Source organism: Sinocyclocheilus rhinocerous, unplaced genomic scaffold, assembly GCF_001515625.1.
Source record: "Sinocyclocheilus rhinocerous isolate Xijiao unplaced genomic scaffold, SAMN03320098_v1.1 scaffold620, whole genome shotgun sequence".
Lineage (NCBI taxonomy): Eukaryota > Metazoa > Chordata > Actinopteri > Cypriniformes > Cyprinidae > Sinocyclocheilus > Sinocyclocheilus rhinocerous.
In genome coordinates, this window is record NW_015637138.1 from 514,108 (window position 1) to 534,630 (window position 20,523).

The 20,523-nt window shown below is 35.4% G+C and overlaps 1 protein-coding gene across 17 annotated transcripts in view; it reads left to right on the forward strand.

Annotated features, from left to right (window-relative positions):
* Positions 1-6,192: 6,192 nt before the first annotated feature.
* The window catches only part of LOC107748595 (neural cell adhesion molecule 1-like), a 103,809-nt gene continuing 89,478 nt past the window's right edge, over positions 6,193-20,523 (forward strand). For all 17 annotated transcript variants that reach the window (XM_016563454.1, XM_016563456.1, XM_016563466.1 and 14 more), the window contains exon 1: positions 6,193-6,501. In XM_016563454.1, coding sequence (XP_016418940.1) covers positions 6,450-6,501 — 52 coding nt within the window. In that variant the 5' untranslated portion in view covers positions 6,193-6,449. The remainder of the gene's footprint in view (positions 6,502-20,523) is intronic.

The window sequence follows — 20,523 nt, forward strand, 5'->3', positions numbered from 1 at the left end:
TGACTATATTAATATTATATTATGTATATGACATTGAATTAATAAGCACGCACACACACACACAGAGGAAATACAGCACTGAAACATATAAATACACTTGAAATTTTTAATTGAAATTCATTTTTATGTTCTTGTGAGGCAATCAAAAAGGTTGTATTACGATCCTGAAATGAGGAAAAAGCCTGAAAAGTCTTTTAAAAAGTGGTTATTTAGTGGTTTGGCATCATGTTTATTATTATAATTATTTCATAAATAGAAAAAGAAGTACTTAAGCGGTTGTGCTGATAACAAAATGAGAGAAACATAGTGAGAGAAAGAGAAAAAGAAACTCAGGTGGGTCTAGCACAACACTATGGTCCTGTTGGGTCATGAAAAATACGCTTTATAAAAATCAGCATCTATGTGTGTGTGAGTATTTCTCCTCTCAGCGCTGTTCTGGAAGAAATGAGTCAAATAGCTTGGTGTTATGCAGGATACAAACAGAAGGACATGGCAAATAAAAGATTCATATTCAGGGATAATTTGAAATAAAATAATAATAATAAGGTGGAGCTCTCCACACAGTATGGCAGAAAACAAGGCGAGCGAGGGAAATGAACCTACAGTATGCCAGCTACCAGCTGCCTTATTGTTTACTGTGTCTGAAATTGAACGCTATCAGGTTCAAGCAAAAGGTCTATTTCAGCTTTGTGTACAAATGTGAGAACGGTGTGCTTTCTGTTATAGTTTTTTTTTCTGTTCTTTTCTTTTTGGGGTTTGTTATTTTCATTTTGCTCAAAGCAACATCTATCAGGTAAAAATGGGGAATTGGTCTTTCTGTGCGGGAATGAGAATGGAGACTAAGGTGCCGGAAATGAAAGGTGAATGTTCTACCTCTCTGCTGCTTTCACACACAATCAATAACAAAGAACAGGAAAAAAAATGAAACATCACTCTTCAAAGTATGGCTCATTCTCTTTGAACATTGACGTTATTGGGCTCGAAAGAAGTTTGATACGGCTCATGAATGAATCATCACACGCTTAGATGTGACCATTGTAGCAGATGTAATGTGATGTTATCTCATCTTTTTAAGGAAAATGCAGTGCTTCCTGGCCATTGAGGGCGTCTGCGATTGAAACTTTCATGTTGAAGTTTGGTGTGCGCACGCATCTCAAAAACATAATTCACTAGCCTATCAATGTTATACAGTAACCCCAAAGGGAACATGTGACCTTAAATAAAAGAACATCCTGAAAACACTAGCATGATTATGCAAACAACGAGCATATAGATTTATTGTTAACATGTTTACGCGTTTGTGCGTGTTAAACCTTTTGTCATGGAAAACCGGGTCTATAAAAATGCAAACTAAGACTCACAAGCCCTTTATGTGACAATCTTTTGTCAACCAAACCACACTTCAGACTTTAATTTGCATTATGGGGGGGGAAAAACAAAGTAACTATAATCAAACTAAAATTGTTTATTCCAATTTGCTTTTTTGAATCAAGGCATTTAGAGGCATGTAATGGATTCTGTTATTTTGGTTCATTTTTTATTAGACAGTCGTCTTGCCGCTACATCCAATGGCAGTAATTCAGCTCTCTCTCATTTGTCACAGTGGGCGATTCTTCTCCGGAAAACATCATTACATTAGGCGTTTATCTCTACAAACAGGGGAATTTATTAGCTTGAAAATGAAAATGACTGCAAGATATTTGCGCTCAGAACATACAGGAAATCCAGAGAATCTGGAAACTGTTTACAATTAAAAGTAGCTCCAATTATGATTATCATAAATTGTGTACATGTCTGAAATGTTAATGTATGTGTCATGTGTGGTGGGGTGTAAAGGGGGTTATGCACCAGCTGCATTGAATTATACTCTGTCACGTCAGTTCTTGATACTATAGGAAGGACAAAATGCATAATAGCTTATATTTATGGAAAAGTTCCAGAAGTGGAACTGGAAAACAACAACAAACAAACAAACAAACAAACCCAAACCATGAACATTTGTCAAAAATGTATTTAAAAAAAAAAAAACTTTAGTATTATTTTGCTCGTAATGTCTCTTAAATTACATTACTTGTTAAAAGATGGTTTAAACCAGCCTAAAATGGTTTAAGCTGGTCTCCCCCTGCTGAAAAAAACAACAAAAACCCCCGCTAAAACCATTCTAAGCTGGTTGGCTGGTTTTAGCCGGTCTTCCAGTCTGGTCAAAGCTGGTTGCAGGCTGGCTTTAGAGGGGTTTTGACCACTTCTATAGCTGGCCCTTAGGTCAGGCTGGAAGACCAACTGACCAACCAGCTAAAACCAGCTTGGCCAGGCTGGGAGACCAGCTAAGACCAGCCAACTAGCTTTTTATTCAGCAAGGCCATTTTAACCACCTGAAAATAGTATTAAAAACCTTCTAAAAGTAGCCAATAGACCAATACATTTTAGTTTAAATTAAGATGAATAATAAATCGAATAAATCTAATTGAAAAAGAAAATGACATTTATGTTATCCACCTTATTTTGCATAGTGGGAGTAAGCTATTTCCTGTAAATATATAAGACTTCGGTTTCATTAGCTGCTATAGTAACTAATTAAGAATTATGAAGTGCAGTAAACAGTAAAACTAGCCCTAGTTGTGCTACAAACCAATGTGTTCATGCTTATGATAATAATTTAAAGTAAAATGATAAGAAATAACAATTTGCAATATCAAGCAACATAACAGGCTGTTTTTGTACAGCTAAAATAACTGGAAGTGGATGATACTGGAAGCAACTATTACGTCACACATAAGTTGGATATTTTTTTAAAGAATTATTTAAAAGAATGCCGTTAAAATATACATTACTATGAAATGTTAATCAATGTGTAAAATAATTATTTCGTGCTGCCAAGCACAACCCAAGGGAAAGTATTTTACTGATCTTTTACTGTTCAGTAAGCTACTCTGATACTGATAAGACAGACTGTTTATCTGGGACGTGAGAATCTGTTGAGATCTGCAATCAATTTTGTTGCCCACTTTCAAGAAAATCTTTCAGTTCTTCTTGTGCTCCTGTAAATGGAAGCAATCAAAGTTTTCACGCTCTATATACACAGCTTTCTATATTAATAAGAGGAAGACCTGACTCTGCACTTCGAATACGTTACAAGTCTGTCCTCTACAGGAAAATATACCAAATTGCAGGCTCGTGCTTGCAAGTATATTGTCTGACCAGCAGATGTCAGCAGATATAAACAATTCATCATTCAGCGCTTTCACCCCTTCTCTCCACGCCAATTGCATGCTTAATAATTTTAGAAAAGACCTCACAGGAGAAAGAAATTATGGCTACTTGTGTTAGAATAATTGTCAGACGCATAAAGTAAATTATTAGAGTAGGAATGGGCATATTAAGCGTGACAGTGATGAATGCTATATTGTCATAATTTTCTTGCCCAGACATGAAATGTAAGCTATTCTCTTGCTTGAGGACTCATCAAACAAAACTTAGGCAGAAACACATTTCCCTTAGCTGTTAGTGCTATCTGTACAACTCTTGCCAGCTCCTCTGTGAAAACGCAAATAGAAGAGTTTCAAAACTTTAAACTACTTTAAAAGACTATCCTGTGAAAAAAAAAGTTTATTTTTTATTTTTTTAATTAAATTATTTTCCCACATTTTTCCACTGTACCGTCCAATTTAATTCATTTTGCAATTTAATTTCAACATGCAATATGTTAATTATTATAAGTTACCAGTGTTGGGGGTAGTAACACATTACAAGTAATGTGAGTTACATAATCAGATTACTTTTTTCAAGTAACTAGCAAAGTAATGCATTACTTTTAAATTTAAAATGAAATATCTGAGCTCCTTTTTCAAATAAGTAATGCAAGTTACTTTGCTTTCCCATTTATTTAGTGCTATCTGTACAACTCTTGCCAGCTCCTCTGTGAATACGCAAATAGAAGAGTTTCAAAACTTTAAACAACTTTAAAAGACTATCCTGAGAAAAAAAAAAAGTTTATTTTTAATTTTTTTAATTAAATTATTTCCCCACATTTTTCCACTGTACCGTCCAATTTAATTCATTTTGCAATTTAATTTCAACATGCAATATGTTAATTATTATAAGTTACCAGTGTTGGGGGTAGTAACACATTACAAGTAATGTGAGTTACATAATCAGATTACTTTTTTCAAGTAACTAGCAAAGTAATGCATTACTTTTAAATTTAAAATGAAATATCTGAGTTACTTTTTCAAATAAGTAATGCAAGTTACTTTGCTTTCCCATTTATTCACTGACACCTCTCCTGTCCTGTGTTGAGAGAAATTGGGAGTGAGGGGCAGAGACAGAGGCACTTCATTCAGCCTGAGGCTTAATTTCATTTTTTGTGTGATAGGGCCTTTACAGTTGCCAAAATTTTTACTTTTTTTGTTTGTTTGTTATTAAATAAACAAAAAAGCAAGCCCAGTCCAGGTGACCAAAAGTTATGCAAAAGTAATGTAATGCATTACTTTACATAAAGAGTAACTAAGCAACTCAATTAGTTACTTTTTTTATGAAGTAACACAATATTGTAATGCATTACTTTTAAAAGTAACTTACCTATAAAAGACACCATAGCAAATCCAATGCATGTCTAACATTTTAACGTGCTATTTTTTTAACAGTAAGTATCAAAGTACTTTGTTTGGCTGCAACTGCAAAAATAGAACAACCACATATTAATATGGCAAAAATGAAAGAAACTGCTGTGCATGTGAACTGTCGATGTTTCAGACAGTTCTGACGGTTATTACCACAGATCCGGATGACAAAAAGAGTATTATCAGCTTATTTTCAGGCAGATGAAAATTTGGGAGGCAGAAAATAGGCACACCTATTGAATTCTATGGTGTGCAAAGAAACAATCACAATGGCACAGAAACCACCACACAAAGAAGGTTACTATACCATGCAAGATGTCTCAAATGACAATGACACCCGCTTTTAATGACATGATTGCTCGTGGTGGTAATCTGATAGCCTTTGAGATCTTTACTAACAAAGTAACATTGTCCAGGAATTGTACTCAAATTATGCTATAGTGATGATAACCAAAATGAAGAAGAATAATATTATGATGATGAACTATTTTGTTTCACTTTGCCTGTTTCAGGTTGTTTCCCATACATTTTTTTATATTGGTGTCTTTAATCTGCAAAATGCTATCTTAACCACACAAAAAAAATAAAACAAATCTAAAATTCATTCACATAGAAATTGCAATTGCAAAAACATAATACTAACAAAATATGAAATGATAAATTATTAATCATGTAATATACCTGCCTACCTCAACTGTGTAAAGACATCTTGTGTTTCAGGTATATTTCTTTTTGGAATCAAATATAATCATGCAAATAAACCTCAATGTGTAATGCATGAGGACAATAACAAGTCTACTGCCAGTTTTCACTTACACTAAAACAGTTGGCCAGCCCCTCAGCAGGGCTTTAAATTGGATACTTTTAGATGATCATTGTTCTCTAAAAGTTCACCACGATTCTTTCTAAAAAGAGGCCACAGTGAAAAGCAGTTCCTCTTTAGCCCTGCATGGGATAGAGAGAGCTAGATAAAGGAGACATCAGTGAACTGATCCGAGAGGGAGATCATTATTTTCAGAATGACAAAATGGGGCACCGCCTTTAGAGCATATTAAATACACCTCGCTATATTGAGGAAAGATTAATGGAAAAAACTATTTTATATTACCAAAGCGTGTCTTAAAAGGACAGTTAACCCAGAAAAAAAAATCCGTCGTAATTTTCTCCTCTTCATGTTGTTACAAAGAATATTAGGGACTGAGTCACCATTCACTCGCGTTGTAGTATCCTTCTCCACACAATATCTGAATGTGACATACTGCGTAATATCTCCACTTTTGTTGCACCAAAAAGGAACATTTTACAGATTTGGAACAACATGCGAGTGGGTAAATGACAGTATGTTCACCATTGCGTGAACTATCCCTTTAAATATCCGTGTCTAATTAAACTTACCAGAAATACTGTATATGAAAAAAGATTTGTTTATATATGTCTTGATTTCCCCCTCCCACTCCTTACTCTGGGCAGTCCAGGTGTATGTGGTGGTCGTATTTAGTTTCCAGGTTGGGTTCAGTGTATTATTTGATCATTATGTCGTCGTCTTTCCTCAGAGGCGCTGCTGATTGGGCGGATTAATTCGCGTGCATCTTGAAGCGGCGTGTGCACGCGCCCTTGCCTCTCTCAGCGCGCGACATAAGGGCACGCGAATTTAAACCGCAACAATATCAATACCTTTCAACGACCAGGATCCTCGTGCATATTCGCATCCCGTCCAGAAAACTTCGCGGAAACTTCGCAGGCGTAATTTTACGGATTACAAATTCTTCATTTCAAGCACGGAAGACAAGAATAAACAGTAAACACACTGTGTTTCATAAAGGGATTGCAATGTTTCCGACCAAGGCGATAATCTTGGTGCTTCTTTTCTTTGGCAACGCAGGTAAGATCGCGTTGTTATGCAATAACCACACACGAAATAGCCTATATACTCTTATATAATGAATGGCTAGGGTTTTGTGCATTTTTCTGATTTGCATGCTACTTTTATGGTCAGTGATGTAGTGTCGGTGGCAGGTGCATCCGTGGACCTGTTTGAATTCTTCTGTGCTCATTGATCAACACTGTTGCATACAGTTTGTGAGAGGCAATGTGTTGTTTACATTAATCTGCATGCCTGATAATTTAAGTATCCTTATAATACAGTTTATAGGGACTGTTGGGAGCTAATTTGCTAGGCTAGATCCAGTGGGCTTTGACAATGGAACCTGTCCTTTAACTAGACAGGATTATCTGAGCTAATATTATAAGCAGCCCTGCACTTGTGCTCTGAGTTAAAGCCTCGGTAAGATAGCAGAAGGATTCGAAAGAATCGCATTGATTTCAATTGATCCTCAGTAAATCCTTATGGGACAGTGGTGGGATGAATTTCTTGGCAATCCACCTGCTGCACGAGTCGAGAAAGGTCCAATCAGCGTGTTTGGGAGGGAGCTGTCTATGCTGTAATTAACCTGTTTTGTGTATTACCTCATGCAACTACATTGCAGCTATAAGGGGTGTTGTCTTTTGAAGAACAATGATATTTTAAATAAATAAATGTTTGTTTGTAAGTTAATTCATTTATTTATTTGTTTATAAATGTTTGCACTTAATCATTTATCAAGTGCACTTGTCTGCTTACCACGTATTTGACCCAAATGTTAAAGTGTGTGTGAAATTTGTGTATTCCCTCATGCAACTACATTGCAGCTATAAGGGGTGTTGTCTTTTGAAGAACAATGATATTTTAAATAAATAAATGTTTGTTTGTAAGTTAATTCATTTATTTATTTGTTTATAAATGTTTGCACTTAATCATTTATCAAGTGCACTTGTCTGCTTACCACGTATTTGACCCAAATGTTAAAGTGTGTGTGAAATTGATTTTCAATTTTGATTTTCAATATTTTGCACTTTGAACTTCTGAATGTGTGTTCAGTAGCTCACATGTAACATGACACATTAACATTAATTGTGGTTTTCGAATGAAGTGATAAAAAGCAGTTACAAATGTTTAAAATGCTCTGCATCAATAAAATGAGCAAACACGTCACGTTTTACTGCCAAATCACGTGTAATATCAATTAATTGAGCTAAGACTGGGGAGTTTTCCTCAATATCTTGCAATTTTGGGGCACAAATGTTCCTGATCCTGATGAATGATGGCCAAGACTGCAAGTGTATTGGGACAGGCCCTAATTCGCCATGGATTCCGTATATAATGTCCTGTGGGCTTTCAGCATTTTGGATTAATGAGTGAAATAAAATCAGTGGTTAACCTTACTTGAAGCCACTGTGTTGTGTTTCTACAAAAATATGCAGTGTTGGGGAAAGTTACTTTTAAAAGTAATGCATTACAATATTGCGTTTAGGGCTGCCACTAACGACTATTTTTATTTTCGATTAAACTAAACGATTAATTTCCCACAAAAAAGCTACACTTAAGATTTATTTACTTAAGAGTATTTTATTAAACTATATTTTATTAAACCAAATGAAATCCAAATTTCTATGAAATCCTTTTTTTTAAAGCAAAAGTAAAACAAAATGTAAATGTGCAGTATTTCTGAAAAAAAAAAACAACAACTTATTATTTTTTTTTAATAAAATCATTTAATTGGAGATGCTTTTGATTATTAAAATTTAATGGAACCATTAAAATGGAATCCAATTACTGACAACAATGTTCCATTCATCACACACACATACAATTACACATAAATTTAAGGTAGTGACAGCTCAAAGTTAAAGGTAATGTATTTTTTTGGTTTTTCAGTGCAGTTTTAACTTGCATTACAAACATTTTGAAACAAAGCAAAAACAATCTGATTTAGGGTATGCTTCTTTTAAACAGTGGAGGTAGCAGTACAATGAGTAAGTATGGCACTGGGTTGGCCGCACATGTTGCCAATGTTTTTTTTTTTTCCTGTCCCAAGTCAAGCATCACACTGTAAGTGTTCTTCACAGTATTAGGGTAATCCAAATGTACTGTACCAGTGATCCAACATAGCACATGGCAGTCCGGAAGCAAATGGCTGAGGTAGACCCTGGAGACTGTTCTTTGCAGTACTACCCTGAACAATGATGGCAAAAAGACACAGGGTCAAGGCAGAGAAGATTTGGAGAAGTACTTCATCTTCAATGATAGTCAGCAACCCAACAGATACTAGTGCCCAGACTGCATCAACATCAGACACCTGTATAAAACCAAATAAAAACAATATTAGTAGGGAAATATGGATAAGTTGTCAGTGTTATCTGTCCTGCCTACACTACCATGCCATTGGGTTAGTTCACCCAAACTTGAAATTTATGTGATTTAACTTGTTTACTTCACTCAAATAGCAGGCTTGGCCAGCTACAGAGAAACTGTTGGCTAAGCGAAAGCCAAATGAAAACCATTAGAAACGGCATTCTTCAGCACGGTTCAACGTGTTCGGGTATTAATACAGCAAAGAAATAATTACTGCAAGACAAAGAGCTCATTCAGTTTAAACCTTAAATGTGTTATCACGTAATGACTATGATTGTGATGTTTTAAAAATATTGACAATAAAATTGTAAACTTAAAAATAACTTCAGTGACCAAAGCCTCAGTGTTATAAAATTATAGAGTTAACACTGCAAAAGATACGACTTTTGGCATGTTCTTGAATTGTACCTCTGACTTTTCATTTTTTAACTAGCTACACATTTTTCTGTTTGAAAAGTAAAAAAAGTCTTAAATTCGTCAAAATATGTCACAAGTTCTGTATTTCTACAGTCTTCTTTCTAACAGCAGAATAGCAAAGATCTTTGGTATCTGTTAGCTAACACCGCTGACAAGGTTAGTCAGTTAAAATTAGCAGCACACAGAAAGATACATTGACACAATTATTTTTTGAAACTTACCTTATTATTATTGTATAGAAGGAATCAGTCTTTGTCCAGTGGTAATAATTTTTGCTTATTAGTATGGTTGAACTGGATCATCGAAGGTCAGAACCAAAGACATTGGTTAACAGAATGGGATTAAATGCATAAAGAATATTTGTGTTGTTTAACATTTAATTATTGCAGGTTTGCGTCATATTCTGAGTTGCATTATTTTTATTCATTTTGAGGAATACTGAATCTGTGTTGTTGTTTTTTTTGAGTGAGATGTATTAATGCATATTCATATTTATTTTAGAACTACAGTAACATCATCTGATTTCTCTCAACATGGGGACAGGAGAGCTGTCAATCAATAAATTGGAAAAAAAAGTAACTTGCGTTACTTATTTGAAAAAGTAACTCAGATATTCTATTGTAAATTAAAAAGTAATGCGTTACTTTACAAGTTACTTGAAAAAAGTAATCTGATTACGTAACTCGCGTTACTTGTAATGCGTTACCCCCAACACTGAAAATAAGTCACTACTAAAAGTTGTCTCTGATTTGTCAAGCACACTCACATCCCTTGTAGTTGTAGTCCTTAAGTAGCAACATTTTAACAAGCTACGTTTAACTATTGAAAATTTGTGTTTGATGTATAACAGTAATTTATGGTGTAGAAGAAAACATGAAAGTCTCTTAAAGTAATGTGAAACTTGTTTTGTTCATATACCAGTACACTCTTTTAAAAACCCAGTTTCAACCCAGCATAGGGTCAAATATGGACTGACCCAACTTTAGAGTTAAAAATGTAATTAAAAAATTTAAACCAACAGCTGGGTTAGTCCATATTTGACCCAAAGTTGGGTTGAAACAACCCAGCATTTTTTATAGTGTATTGATGAAACACTTAAAGGGTGAAGACGTGGTCACATTAGCGAAACTTCAGAGAAAATTTGCGGGCAGAGTTGGCCCATTGTCAAGTGTGGTGAAGCATCTCTTACTCAGAGGTCACTTACAAACCAAGTAGCTTTATTAAATTCCCATGTTCAGAGATAACCAAACTCAAATACGATGCGAAGTTTGCATGTGGACATGTTTTGTCTAGCGTGTCCCTCATGTAAAATTCCCAATTTTTTATGGATACCTATTGATATGACTGCGTTTTGCCCGTGAAATTTTGCTGAATAACTGTAAAAGTGACGCACATTTAGTTAAATAAAACTGAAATGAAAAAATTAAACTAAAAATGAAAATGGTCATCAATTACTTACCTTCATGTTATTCCAAACCCATAAGACTTTTGTTCATGTTTGAAATACAGATGAAGATGTTTTTAATGAAACCTGTAAGGTTTCTGTCTCATCATTGAAAATATTTTACACTTCAAAATGTTCATAAAGACATAGTAAAATGTAAACTATATTGATTATCATATATACATGATGATCAGATATCATTTAGGGTTTAATTCATATATGAACATTGATCATGCATGGAACTCATCAAATATGGTAAACACGAAAGCGCAAAGGTGCTTGCTCGACGTGCAAGAACAAACCTCATTAGGCATCTTTACATGCACTCAGAAATGAATCCAATGCGATTTCGGATTCTGAAAGTTATGTTTATATGAAGCCTAAACCTTTCAATCCAAACCATATTTTCATTTACATGTGCCTTTATGTATTCCGAAGAAAATTGCTTTCAGAACCAGAGAAAGCCACTGCTAATGCCACTGGAGCTACCATGAATATAATTGCCATTTTTGCCTTGATGACATAACTACAAGGAATATGAATATGTTTTTTTTAGCAGATATGCAACTGAACAGTTCATAAGATACAAATAAACATGCACATTCGTAAGTAGTAAAATGTATGTGAACAGAGGGGCTTTGATAAACATATGCATCACTGCACTGCGCATGTGTGCAAGATATTTTTGAATCTGACTGAGAAGTTTGTCATATTCAAGCATTTACAGTCTTAGTTTTTTTTCTTTCCTATTGAGATTATTTCAGGTCTACACCACCCCTTTTTATACAATCTAACTTTCATTCGGATCGAGCTCAATCGGATTGATTTTAATCCAATTGAGCCATCAGTCTGATCACTAATGGATTATTTGGTAAACGTATGAAAACGGAGCTATTGGCGATTGTGTCTTTTCAGAAGACTTGGATTGCTTGATTAATACGGATCTTTATTTTTAAATGCGTGAAAGTTTTGGTTGCGTGGACTTTCAGCAATTACACAAAGAGGATGAGAGAATATAAAAAATATCATTTGTGTTTCGAAGATGAACAAAAGTCTCATTATAGATTGGAACAACATGAGGGTGAGCAAATGACAACACAATTTTCATTTTGGGTCTTTAAAGAGATTGATTACCTGTATAATTTTTTATTTGTTTGCACCCCACTGTGACGATTAAGAACTAGACTTTAATTTTCTAGAATTGCCTCTTCAAAACTCACTTACCACAGTGTCAGGGTGCTGTGGGTGGTTGCCAGAGCTTGCTATGTGGTTCCTAATGTATTCTGGGTGGTTGCTATGTGGCTGTTCACTAGTTCAAGTCAAAACAAAAGCCCACCCCCAAGTCTCTGTGATATTCTGCTTCCTATAGGTTCCTCCTTACATTTAAAATCATTCCTTAGCGCAAACTTTACATATGACATTTACTTCTCAGTTATGAAATTTGATAAAGCAAAGTGAGCAATATGAAACGTGATGCTTGCCATAGCTAGGGATGGGTACCGGAACCCGGTATTTAATCGGTCCCGGAGCTAAATTATGAAAGACCGGAGTATCGATGTCAACGGTTCTGCTATCGGTACTGGAGAAATTAATAAAACACACATATATTTATTATTGCTATATATACATTATCTTGCAAATTCTATCTCACCAGAGTCGCCAGCTGTTTTTCAAACATTTGTCTATGATGCATTTTTGCTATTCGCAATTCAGAAGCGAGATCGCGCCCACGCGGAGGAGCTTCAGCACACGCAACATGAAAGCCCTGTTTAATTATGATAGAAGAGAGAACTAAACATTCAAACATCTGCTTACACTTTAGGCCTATGGCAGTTTTATTAAGCTAATTTTATTTTTTTATTTTAGATTTTGGCTTCTAAGGATTATACAAAAGAAGACATGAGGTAAAGCTATTAAAAACTAGCTGCGTTTCGTATCGCGCAACTTCTTTCCCTTCACAGTGGTGCGCATTCGTTCCTCCCTAAAACCCAAACTTAACGTCAGAATCAGATCAATCGGTGATTGTTGTAAGATGCCATCTTTACTGTTGCTAAATTGCGGGACATGTTTGATAATAAAATGCTGAAAGCACAATCCGCACAAGAGATGCTGTTCCTCAGGCTGAAATGTGTGCGCGCGGCGCGCTCCAAAACGGAAAAACAAATGACACTTTGAGCTTCGGGCGCATGTCCAATCGATCAAATACACACAAAAATATGTCAAAATGGCCGGCTTGGAGAGTATTTACTTAAACACAGTTTATGTCTTAAGTGGAGGAGAACAGTTGGGAGAAAATCCGATGTGTGTCAATATATTGTCTTAAAGTGACAGACTGGCGCTTGGGCCATCAAAATGCAAATCTGCTCTTAATCTGAATAACGTTATAGCTTTAATAAGCATTAATCTATCAATACATACACTGAAAACTATGCAGTGTTCATTTACATTTGATTACTTTTAGATTTCTTTTGTAGGCTATTACCTGAACAGTAATGTTAGTAGAACTTCATGGAAAAATGACAGCACTGTTTATTTCATTTCATTTGTATATTTGTTTTATTCTAGTTGTCAGTTTGTTTTACTTTGTTCTTTGTTCATGTTCTTACTGTATCTTATCTTATGTATAAAACACTAAAAATGCCTGCACACTGGTGCATAAATTGATAAATTGATGTTTTATATTAATTTCATTAAATATTTATTTTACATTTCAGAATATAAAGCAATGTTAATTCAGCTCTTAATTTGTCATATATATATATTTATTATATATATATAAAACAAAAAGTACCGATAAGAATACCGTTAAAGTACCGAATCGATAAGCAGTATCGGTAAGAGTAGTAATGCCGTTAAAACCTTAACGATACCCATCCCTAGCCATAGCATCCCCCACTCTTATGTCATTGTTTTGATGAGAAGAGGAAAACAAATGGCTGTGCTACCAGAGATGCTCTGGGACTTCATCAGTGTCATCAGAGAGACAAGATGGGCGGAGCCCTGTGGTCACATGATGCACTTCCCCAAGCTGGGCATGAGTCATCTTTGTGATGTAATCTCCTGACATACAGTTAAGCTCTCATTGGGCTATTAATTAGCTGTGGTAGAGATAGCCTGGCCTGACTCTGAGGGCCTGAGCAAGACAAAAACAATAAATATTATGTAACTCACAGCGCCACCACTGATCCGGAAACACGACAGACTGATCTCACATCCTCACTTCTGAATTCGAGGAGATGAATTTGTGGCCCAAAGCAAATAGGATTTAACAGGACAGATGTTGCACTGACAGATCATTTTCCCTTGATCATTACTGCTGTACACCCACACAAACACGCACAGATTGGTTGTCATCAACAAAGTGTGATTGGAATCTGTCTCCTCATCGCTGATGAGATTTGCGCATCTGCATTTGATGATTCTTTCGAACACTGTTTATGTCTGCATTTGCAGTAGGTTCAAAAAGTGGATTTGCTATTTGCACTTAGTCTTAACCCCTCTATAATCCAGTTGGGTCGATGGCATATGTCCAAAAAAAAATCTGGTATAAAACATGTACGCCAAGTTCTTAGAAATGCACTTTTTGTATTTGTAGTTTTTCTATGGTTTTGAAAATTTTTTGACTATTTTTAAGAAATGTTTCAATGTGATGACTCATGTGGTGTGTATCATTACATTGTAGTGTGATGTGGTGTAACCATCAAATAAAAGTAATAACATTTTCCTTACACCTTGAAAGCATGTGAGTGTACACGTTAATAATTATTTTTCAGTAGTTTTTAGATATATTTTTAAAGGTAAAAAGTACTTTTTTTAAATTATCATCATGAATTATTAATTCATAAATATTACATTTTCGTGGAGTTGCACCACATGACTTTAGTACTCTTGTCTTATAGGTCAAATTATGTGATATTTTAAAACGTTATTGAACCTGACAAACAGTCATGAGGGTCTGCAGGGGTCCTCATGATATAATTTATTCATTTATTATGTTTTTTTTTCCAGCTTTCTCTGCATGTTGGATCACTTTTTTTTCCACACCGCATGATGTTGGCTTGATGTTTTTCAAATTAATAAGCAGTGAATCTTTTTTCGTAAAACATTAGAGATGAAAAACATGCTCAAATAAGAGCTATATTCACGTCATTGTAAGTATGATTAGCATTTTTATTGTATTTATTTATTTATTTTTTAAAGATTTATTCTGACTTTATTTTGATAGGACAGTTAGTTGACAGGAAGTGAAGTGGGAGAGAGAGGAGGGCCGGATCGGGAAAGGTAAATGGTCTTCAAACAACCTAAAACTTTTTTTCCCAGGGGTCATTCTTGGTGGCCTGTTTTATTTTAATGTTCAGCCAGTGTAGTGATAGCATATGTCACTATAAACTGGATAATCTGGAAAGGCCTTCAGGGGCAAAGGCATGGTACATTCAGCATTTTGACACCATTTGGTGGTAAATTCATGTTTAGGTTCTCCCCATATGTGCAGCTGAATCGTTGAAACCATAAAGCCCTCAGCCGTGATTGTTCGGTACAGCAGAGATCACATGCTTATCCTGTTGTCTGACATGTTGTGTCCCAGTGGACAATTTTAAACCTCCATGATCGTTTCCCAGAGAGCTGCGGCAGATGTTTTAAAAGGACATGACATATTACTGATGCTTATGTTATATATAATGACTTTATGAACTATATTTTCTGTGAAGGAATGTCTCTCACAGTGATGTTGGATGGCAGTAACATGGGCAGCAGTTAACGCCAATGTTTGGGAATGAGCCCTGAGTTTTGCAGGACGTTCTGTTTGACTAAAAGGTTCCCTGGGATGTAGCTCTTCTGCTTGGCCTCACCTTTGATCATGAGTATAGCTGGCAGATTTAGGCCTGCAGAATGCTGGAGGAAGAGCAGCACATTCATGCTTAATGAGACCAGTCCTTTACCTTAGCACATCCACTGTAATGAATGCTATTTATGACTTCTGTTTTTAAACGTGCTGTCATAACGCTATATGTTTGCAAAATAATGGGTGGCTAAAGTGCTGTGGATTCTTGTTGTTTTTATTCAGAAAGAGATTGTTGAAATGGGGTGTCTGTCAAGGATAGTGCACTTTGTTATGGACGTGGCCTAACAGTGTTGGTCTGGAAACTGGCAAATAATTACAGTCAAGCTCTCAGGTTTACTGGTCTATGATATCCTTCAACTTAGAGGTGTTTTTAAGAGTGTGTTATGGATTATCATCACCAGTCAAAATGCAATGCCCTGAAAAGCACTTAGTGGGAAAAGCAGATGGTTCTTAGGAAACAGATAATTGTTTATTTCCCCAAATTTGTCCAGAAAGGTGCACTACCATTCAAGAGTTTGACAAGAGTAAGATTTTTTGTAAATTAGTCTCTTATGCTCACCAAGGCTACATTTATTTACAGCAAAAACAGTAATATTGTGAAAAATTATTACAATTTGGATTAACTGTTTTTTATTTTAATATGTAATTTATTCCTGTGATGTTAAATCTGAATTTTCAGCATCATTACTCCAGTCTTCAGTGTCACATGATCCTTCAGAAATCATTCTAATATGCTGATTTGATGCTCAAGAAACATTTCTTATCATCACAGTTGAAAGTGGTTGTGCTACTAATAAGATTTCAACCAAAATATGAATAATGTCAAGTTCACATCCAAATGTATTGCGCACATTGCAGTCAAAAACATCAGTTCTGTGGCAGTATTTTCTTTATTAATGGTTCTGATTCTTCACTGCCTTCTTCTTCCCCCGAGGGCATGTTCTCTCTTTGCAGGGCGGGTGTTGGTGTGAATTTTTTTTCTCTGGGCTTGATGTCTTTATAGCATCTGTATACTGCTAAAAAATATTGAGAAACTGAATCAAGAAATGCAATTAGAGGCTGTATTTTGTTAGTCAAATACAGCTATTCACATACGCGATTCGCATGTGCACAACATTGTGATTTTATGCGTTTCAAGGGTCACTTCAGTCTTTTCAGTGCTTTTTTTTTGCTTTTTTGCTTTTGAATTCATGTGGGCCTAATTCTTCCTCAAGCATTGGCTAAGTTATTTGTCCTTGCAGGCATTTACAAAGCATTTATTACTAAAACCATAGTTAACCTCAGAATGGTTTGCTTTTTAAAAATTATTTGTATTTAATTGCATTGCATTCCTGCCTCTTGAAACAAGTATGTGCCACTTTCCAGAAATACGGTATGACCCATGTTTTTTTTTTTTTTAATAATGAGAAACATAATGTAACATAAAATTAAACTTGCTTGCTTCATGTTGCATGTATGCAGCATCTTTGTTTGGATGATTATTATTATGTTTAATGATTATTAAACATAATTATATCATTCGGCCCATGCCTAATATATATGTGTGTGTATGTGTGTGTGTATATACTTTTTAAGCATGTTTAATGTAATCAATTAAATTAAATTTAATTAAATATAATTATGTATGTATCAAACTTGAGTCATCATTTATTGTAATGATCAATGTATTTGCATGTCCTAAAATTTCATTATCAAGGTTGTGTCCTAAAGTTCTTTTTGCTGTGTCTCATCTCTCTCTCTTGCTCAGTCTTTCTTTTTTGACTCTCTCTCTCTCTCTCTCTCTCACACACACACACGGTGTGACTGGGTGACCTCCCCTGCCTGAAATGCCTCACACTTACTCGGCCAACAGAAGCTGGATGTGTCATGACCCCTGCTGTGTTGTCTTTTTTCTCCCGGATGTTCCATGTAGAGTTTGAGCAAAATGTCCACAGGCAGTCAGACCATCAGAGACAACAGAAATGCAATGAATGAGAAAAACAATCTCATTTTTGGGCAAGAAGTTCCCTAGTATTACTAGTACTACTATAGTGCTGATGCAGATATCAGTATTATTACTCACAAAGCAGCTCTTGCTGGGCTTCCTTATGTTGATATTCCGTCTCAGGGTTAACTTATGAATTAAGTGGATTGTCAGCGGACAGCATTTCGAGGCACTCAATCAGGAATGTCCCTTCTGGTCTGATGGCAGAAAATTTGCTACGTCAGGCTGCAGAGAGTGCATCATCCAGGACCCACAGCTTGACGAGAACATGCATTAGTCTTTCTGCTTGACTGCCTCCGTCCACCGCTCTGTAAATACATGATGACGGAACAGGGTCACTACAGCCTTTTTTCATTCTGATCTCCATCATCAAATATAGTTGCACAGAACAGCTGTAAAGCCTCAAGAATGATGCTTTTAGGTTTAAGCTTATATTCAGTCTTACACATATTTAATCCTGTGCTTATTAGTGGTGTTTGTTAAAGAGATGTTTGTTTACCATCATTTTTCAAAATGTGCTTTTGTGTTCTGCAGAGGAAATAAATGCATACAGGTTCAGAACAACATGAGGCTGCGGTTCATTTTTGGGTGGTAAGCGTCACTATTATTACTATTTCTCACACTTGAAGCGTGCAACTCAAGCATGCTAAGGATGAACAATACAATAGTTTTTGCCAAGACTTATTTATCGGCAAATATTTGCCTTTTTTTTTTTATTAATTTTTTTTATATTGCCATCGGCTGATAAGTTTTGCTGTTAAGTGTTCGGTGCAGAGAATGCAGCCACTTGAACGGAGTTTACTGTCTTCATTTAACTCTTCTGTCTAATTATTAAATTATTCTATATACTGTCTAAATTATTAAAAAGAAAAATCAAACAAAGAAAGTAAATGGTGTATGAAGAAGTATTACAGTGTTTCTGTTTCTGTTATTAGTAGGCCTAATAGAAAGGCAAACTCTATAATACTTCCTCATCTATTTCTATCATGTAAACCCATCTTTGAAAATCTAGTAAATATTTAAATTAATTAAACTGTTGGTTAAAGTGTTTACTTTTTCAACAATTTATTTATTTGTAAAAATGTTAAAGGGGTCATATGATGCTGCTAAAAAGAACATTATTTTGTGTATTTGGTGTAATGAAATGTGTTTATGCGGTTTAAAGTAAAAAAAAACCACATTATTTTCCACATACTGTACATTATTAAGTGGATTTATTGATTTATTTAGGCTACTGTATATTGCGGCTGCCACACAGATCTAAAATAAACAAGCGATTTATTTCCCAGCTGTTTACCTTCCATTTAAAGACACGGGCCGAAAAACAGCTTGTTTCTGCTTCCACTCAAAATAGGCATTTTCAAAATTATATAATAAATTATCTGTGGAGTATTTTGAGCTGAAACTTCACAGACACATTCTGGGGACACCAGAGACTTATATTACATATTGCAAAAAGGGGCATAATATGTCACCTTTAAGTGAATAAATTTTTTTTTGAGAGGGCCAGTGAGTTACCACCTAGCAACCACTCAGAACACCTTAGCAACCAGCTAGGAATGCCCTAAAAATCACCCAGAACATCCTATCAACCACATAGCAATGTCTTATATAGCACCGATGACACCCCAGAATTTTCACATCGAGTTTGGCATTTGCAGGCATGACTCACTCAATGCTAAATGTCTAAATATCAATAGCAGTTCAATAAATTCATGTTCATTAGGTTGGTAGCTCATCTTCTCTCATAAAGCACAGTCTCTCCATCAATTCATTTAGCATGTGAGTGTTTCAGCAGACACAGCGCTTGTTATTCTATAATTAGAACAAGAGGAATAGCTGGATGTGAGCATTGCTCCCAGCCACGGATCTGTTCTCTCTGATCATCTCTGTTCTCTCGTAATGAGAGCTCTGATAAGCTCCCTCAGCTCAAGGAGTCAAGCTCGGAGTCTCACAGACCTAGACCAGGCGAGAGAAGGGAATCCTTGATTCTCCTTTATCGTAAGACACTGCATAGACTTGTTCGGCATTTCTGGGAACGCCCACAAAAACGTCATAACCGTTTATGCTGTGGGGGAAAACAAACCATTCGAATTAACGCACGAAGACCTTGTTAGCGCTTGATCTTTACTTTTTGTGATGATTTCGATTGATTTTTGCTTGGTGCAATGTCAAAAAGTTGCTGCGTGGCGTTCTGTACCTCTAATAAGTTAAAAAACCCGATCTGAAGATTTATATGCCGAATAAACAGACGGACTACCGGAGGTAGCACTGAGCGGGTAGCACACATTATCAGAACTCCGAAAGTAGTTTTGGATATACAACGTATGAAACATATCAAGCTTAATATTCATATTTATATGCACTCCAGATAGGCTACACTACTTACCTTGCAATGCTCTGTTCTAATGCGCAACCCAGTTCTGATGGGGCTTATAGTAACCCTCCTTCGCATCACAATCAAATAAATCTCCCTGATATTCATATTATTATACACAATCCCTTACGAAAATTACTATAATTTTATTATAGTATTACTATAGTAAAAGTATAGTAGGCCAACCATGTTTTTTTGGCGTTTTTATTACCAATTGTAGCATATAACCACAGTTTTACTACAAATACCATGGTAACTATGGTTAGTGTAGCAAAACGTTGTTTTTACCATGGTTTAACTATAGTAACCATGTTTTTAGGTTGTAACCACGGTTAATTTTCGTAAGGGATATTTTCATGTTATTTTATATCTTTTTATTTTACAGCATGTATTTGTGAAAATGATTAGGCTATACTTACAGCACACACCACGTAGAATAATGTTGCGCATTTCAAGGTGCTTCAGTGGACCTTAATGTTACCAGTTTTGTCAATGTTAAAATTCTTTTTAATATATCAATAAAAAAGTACGACAGGCTTTTACTCAAGTCTTTATCACTTTATTAAAATTAAGCAAAACAAAACGACAAATGTTTACTTTCACAAGCT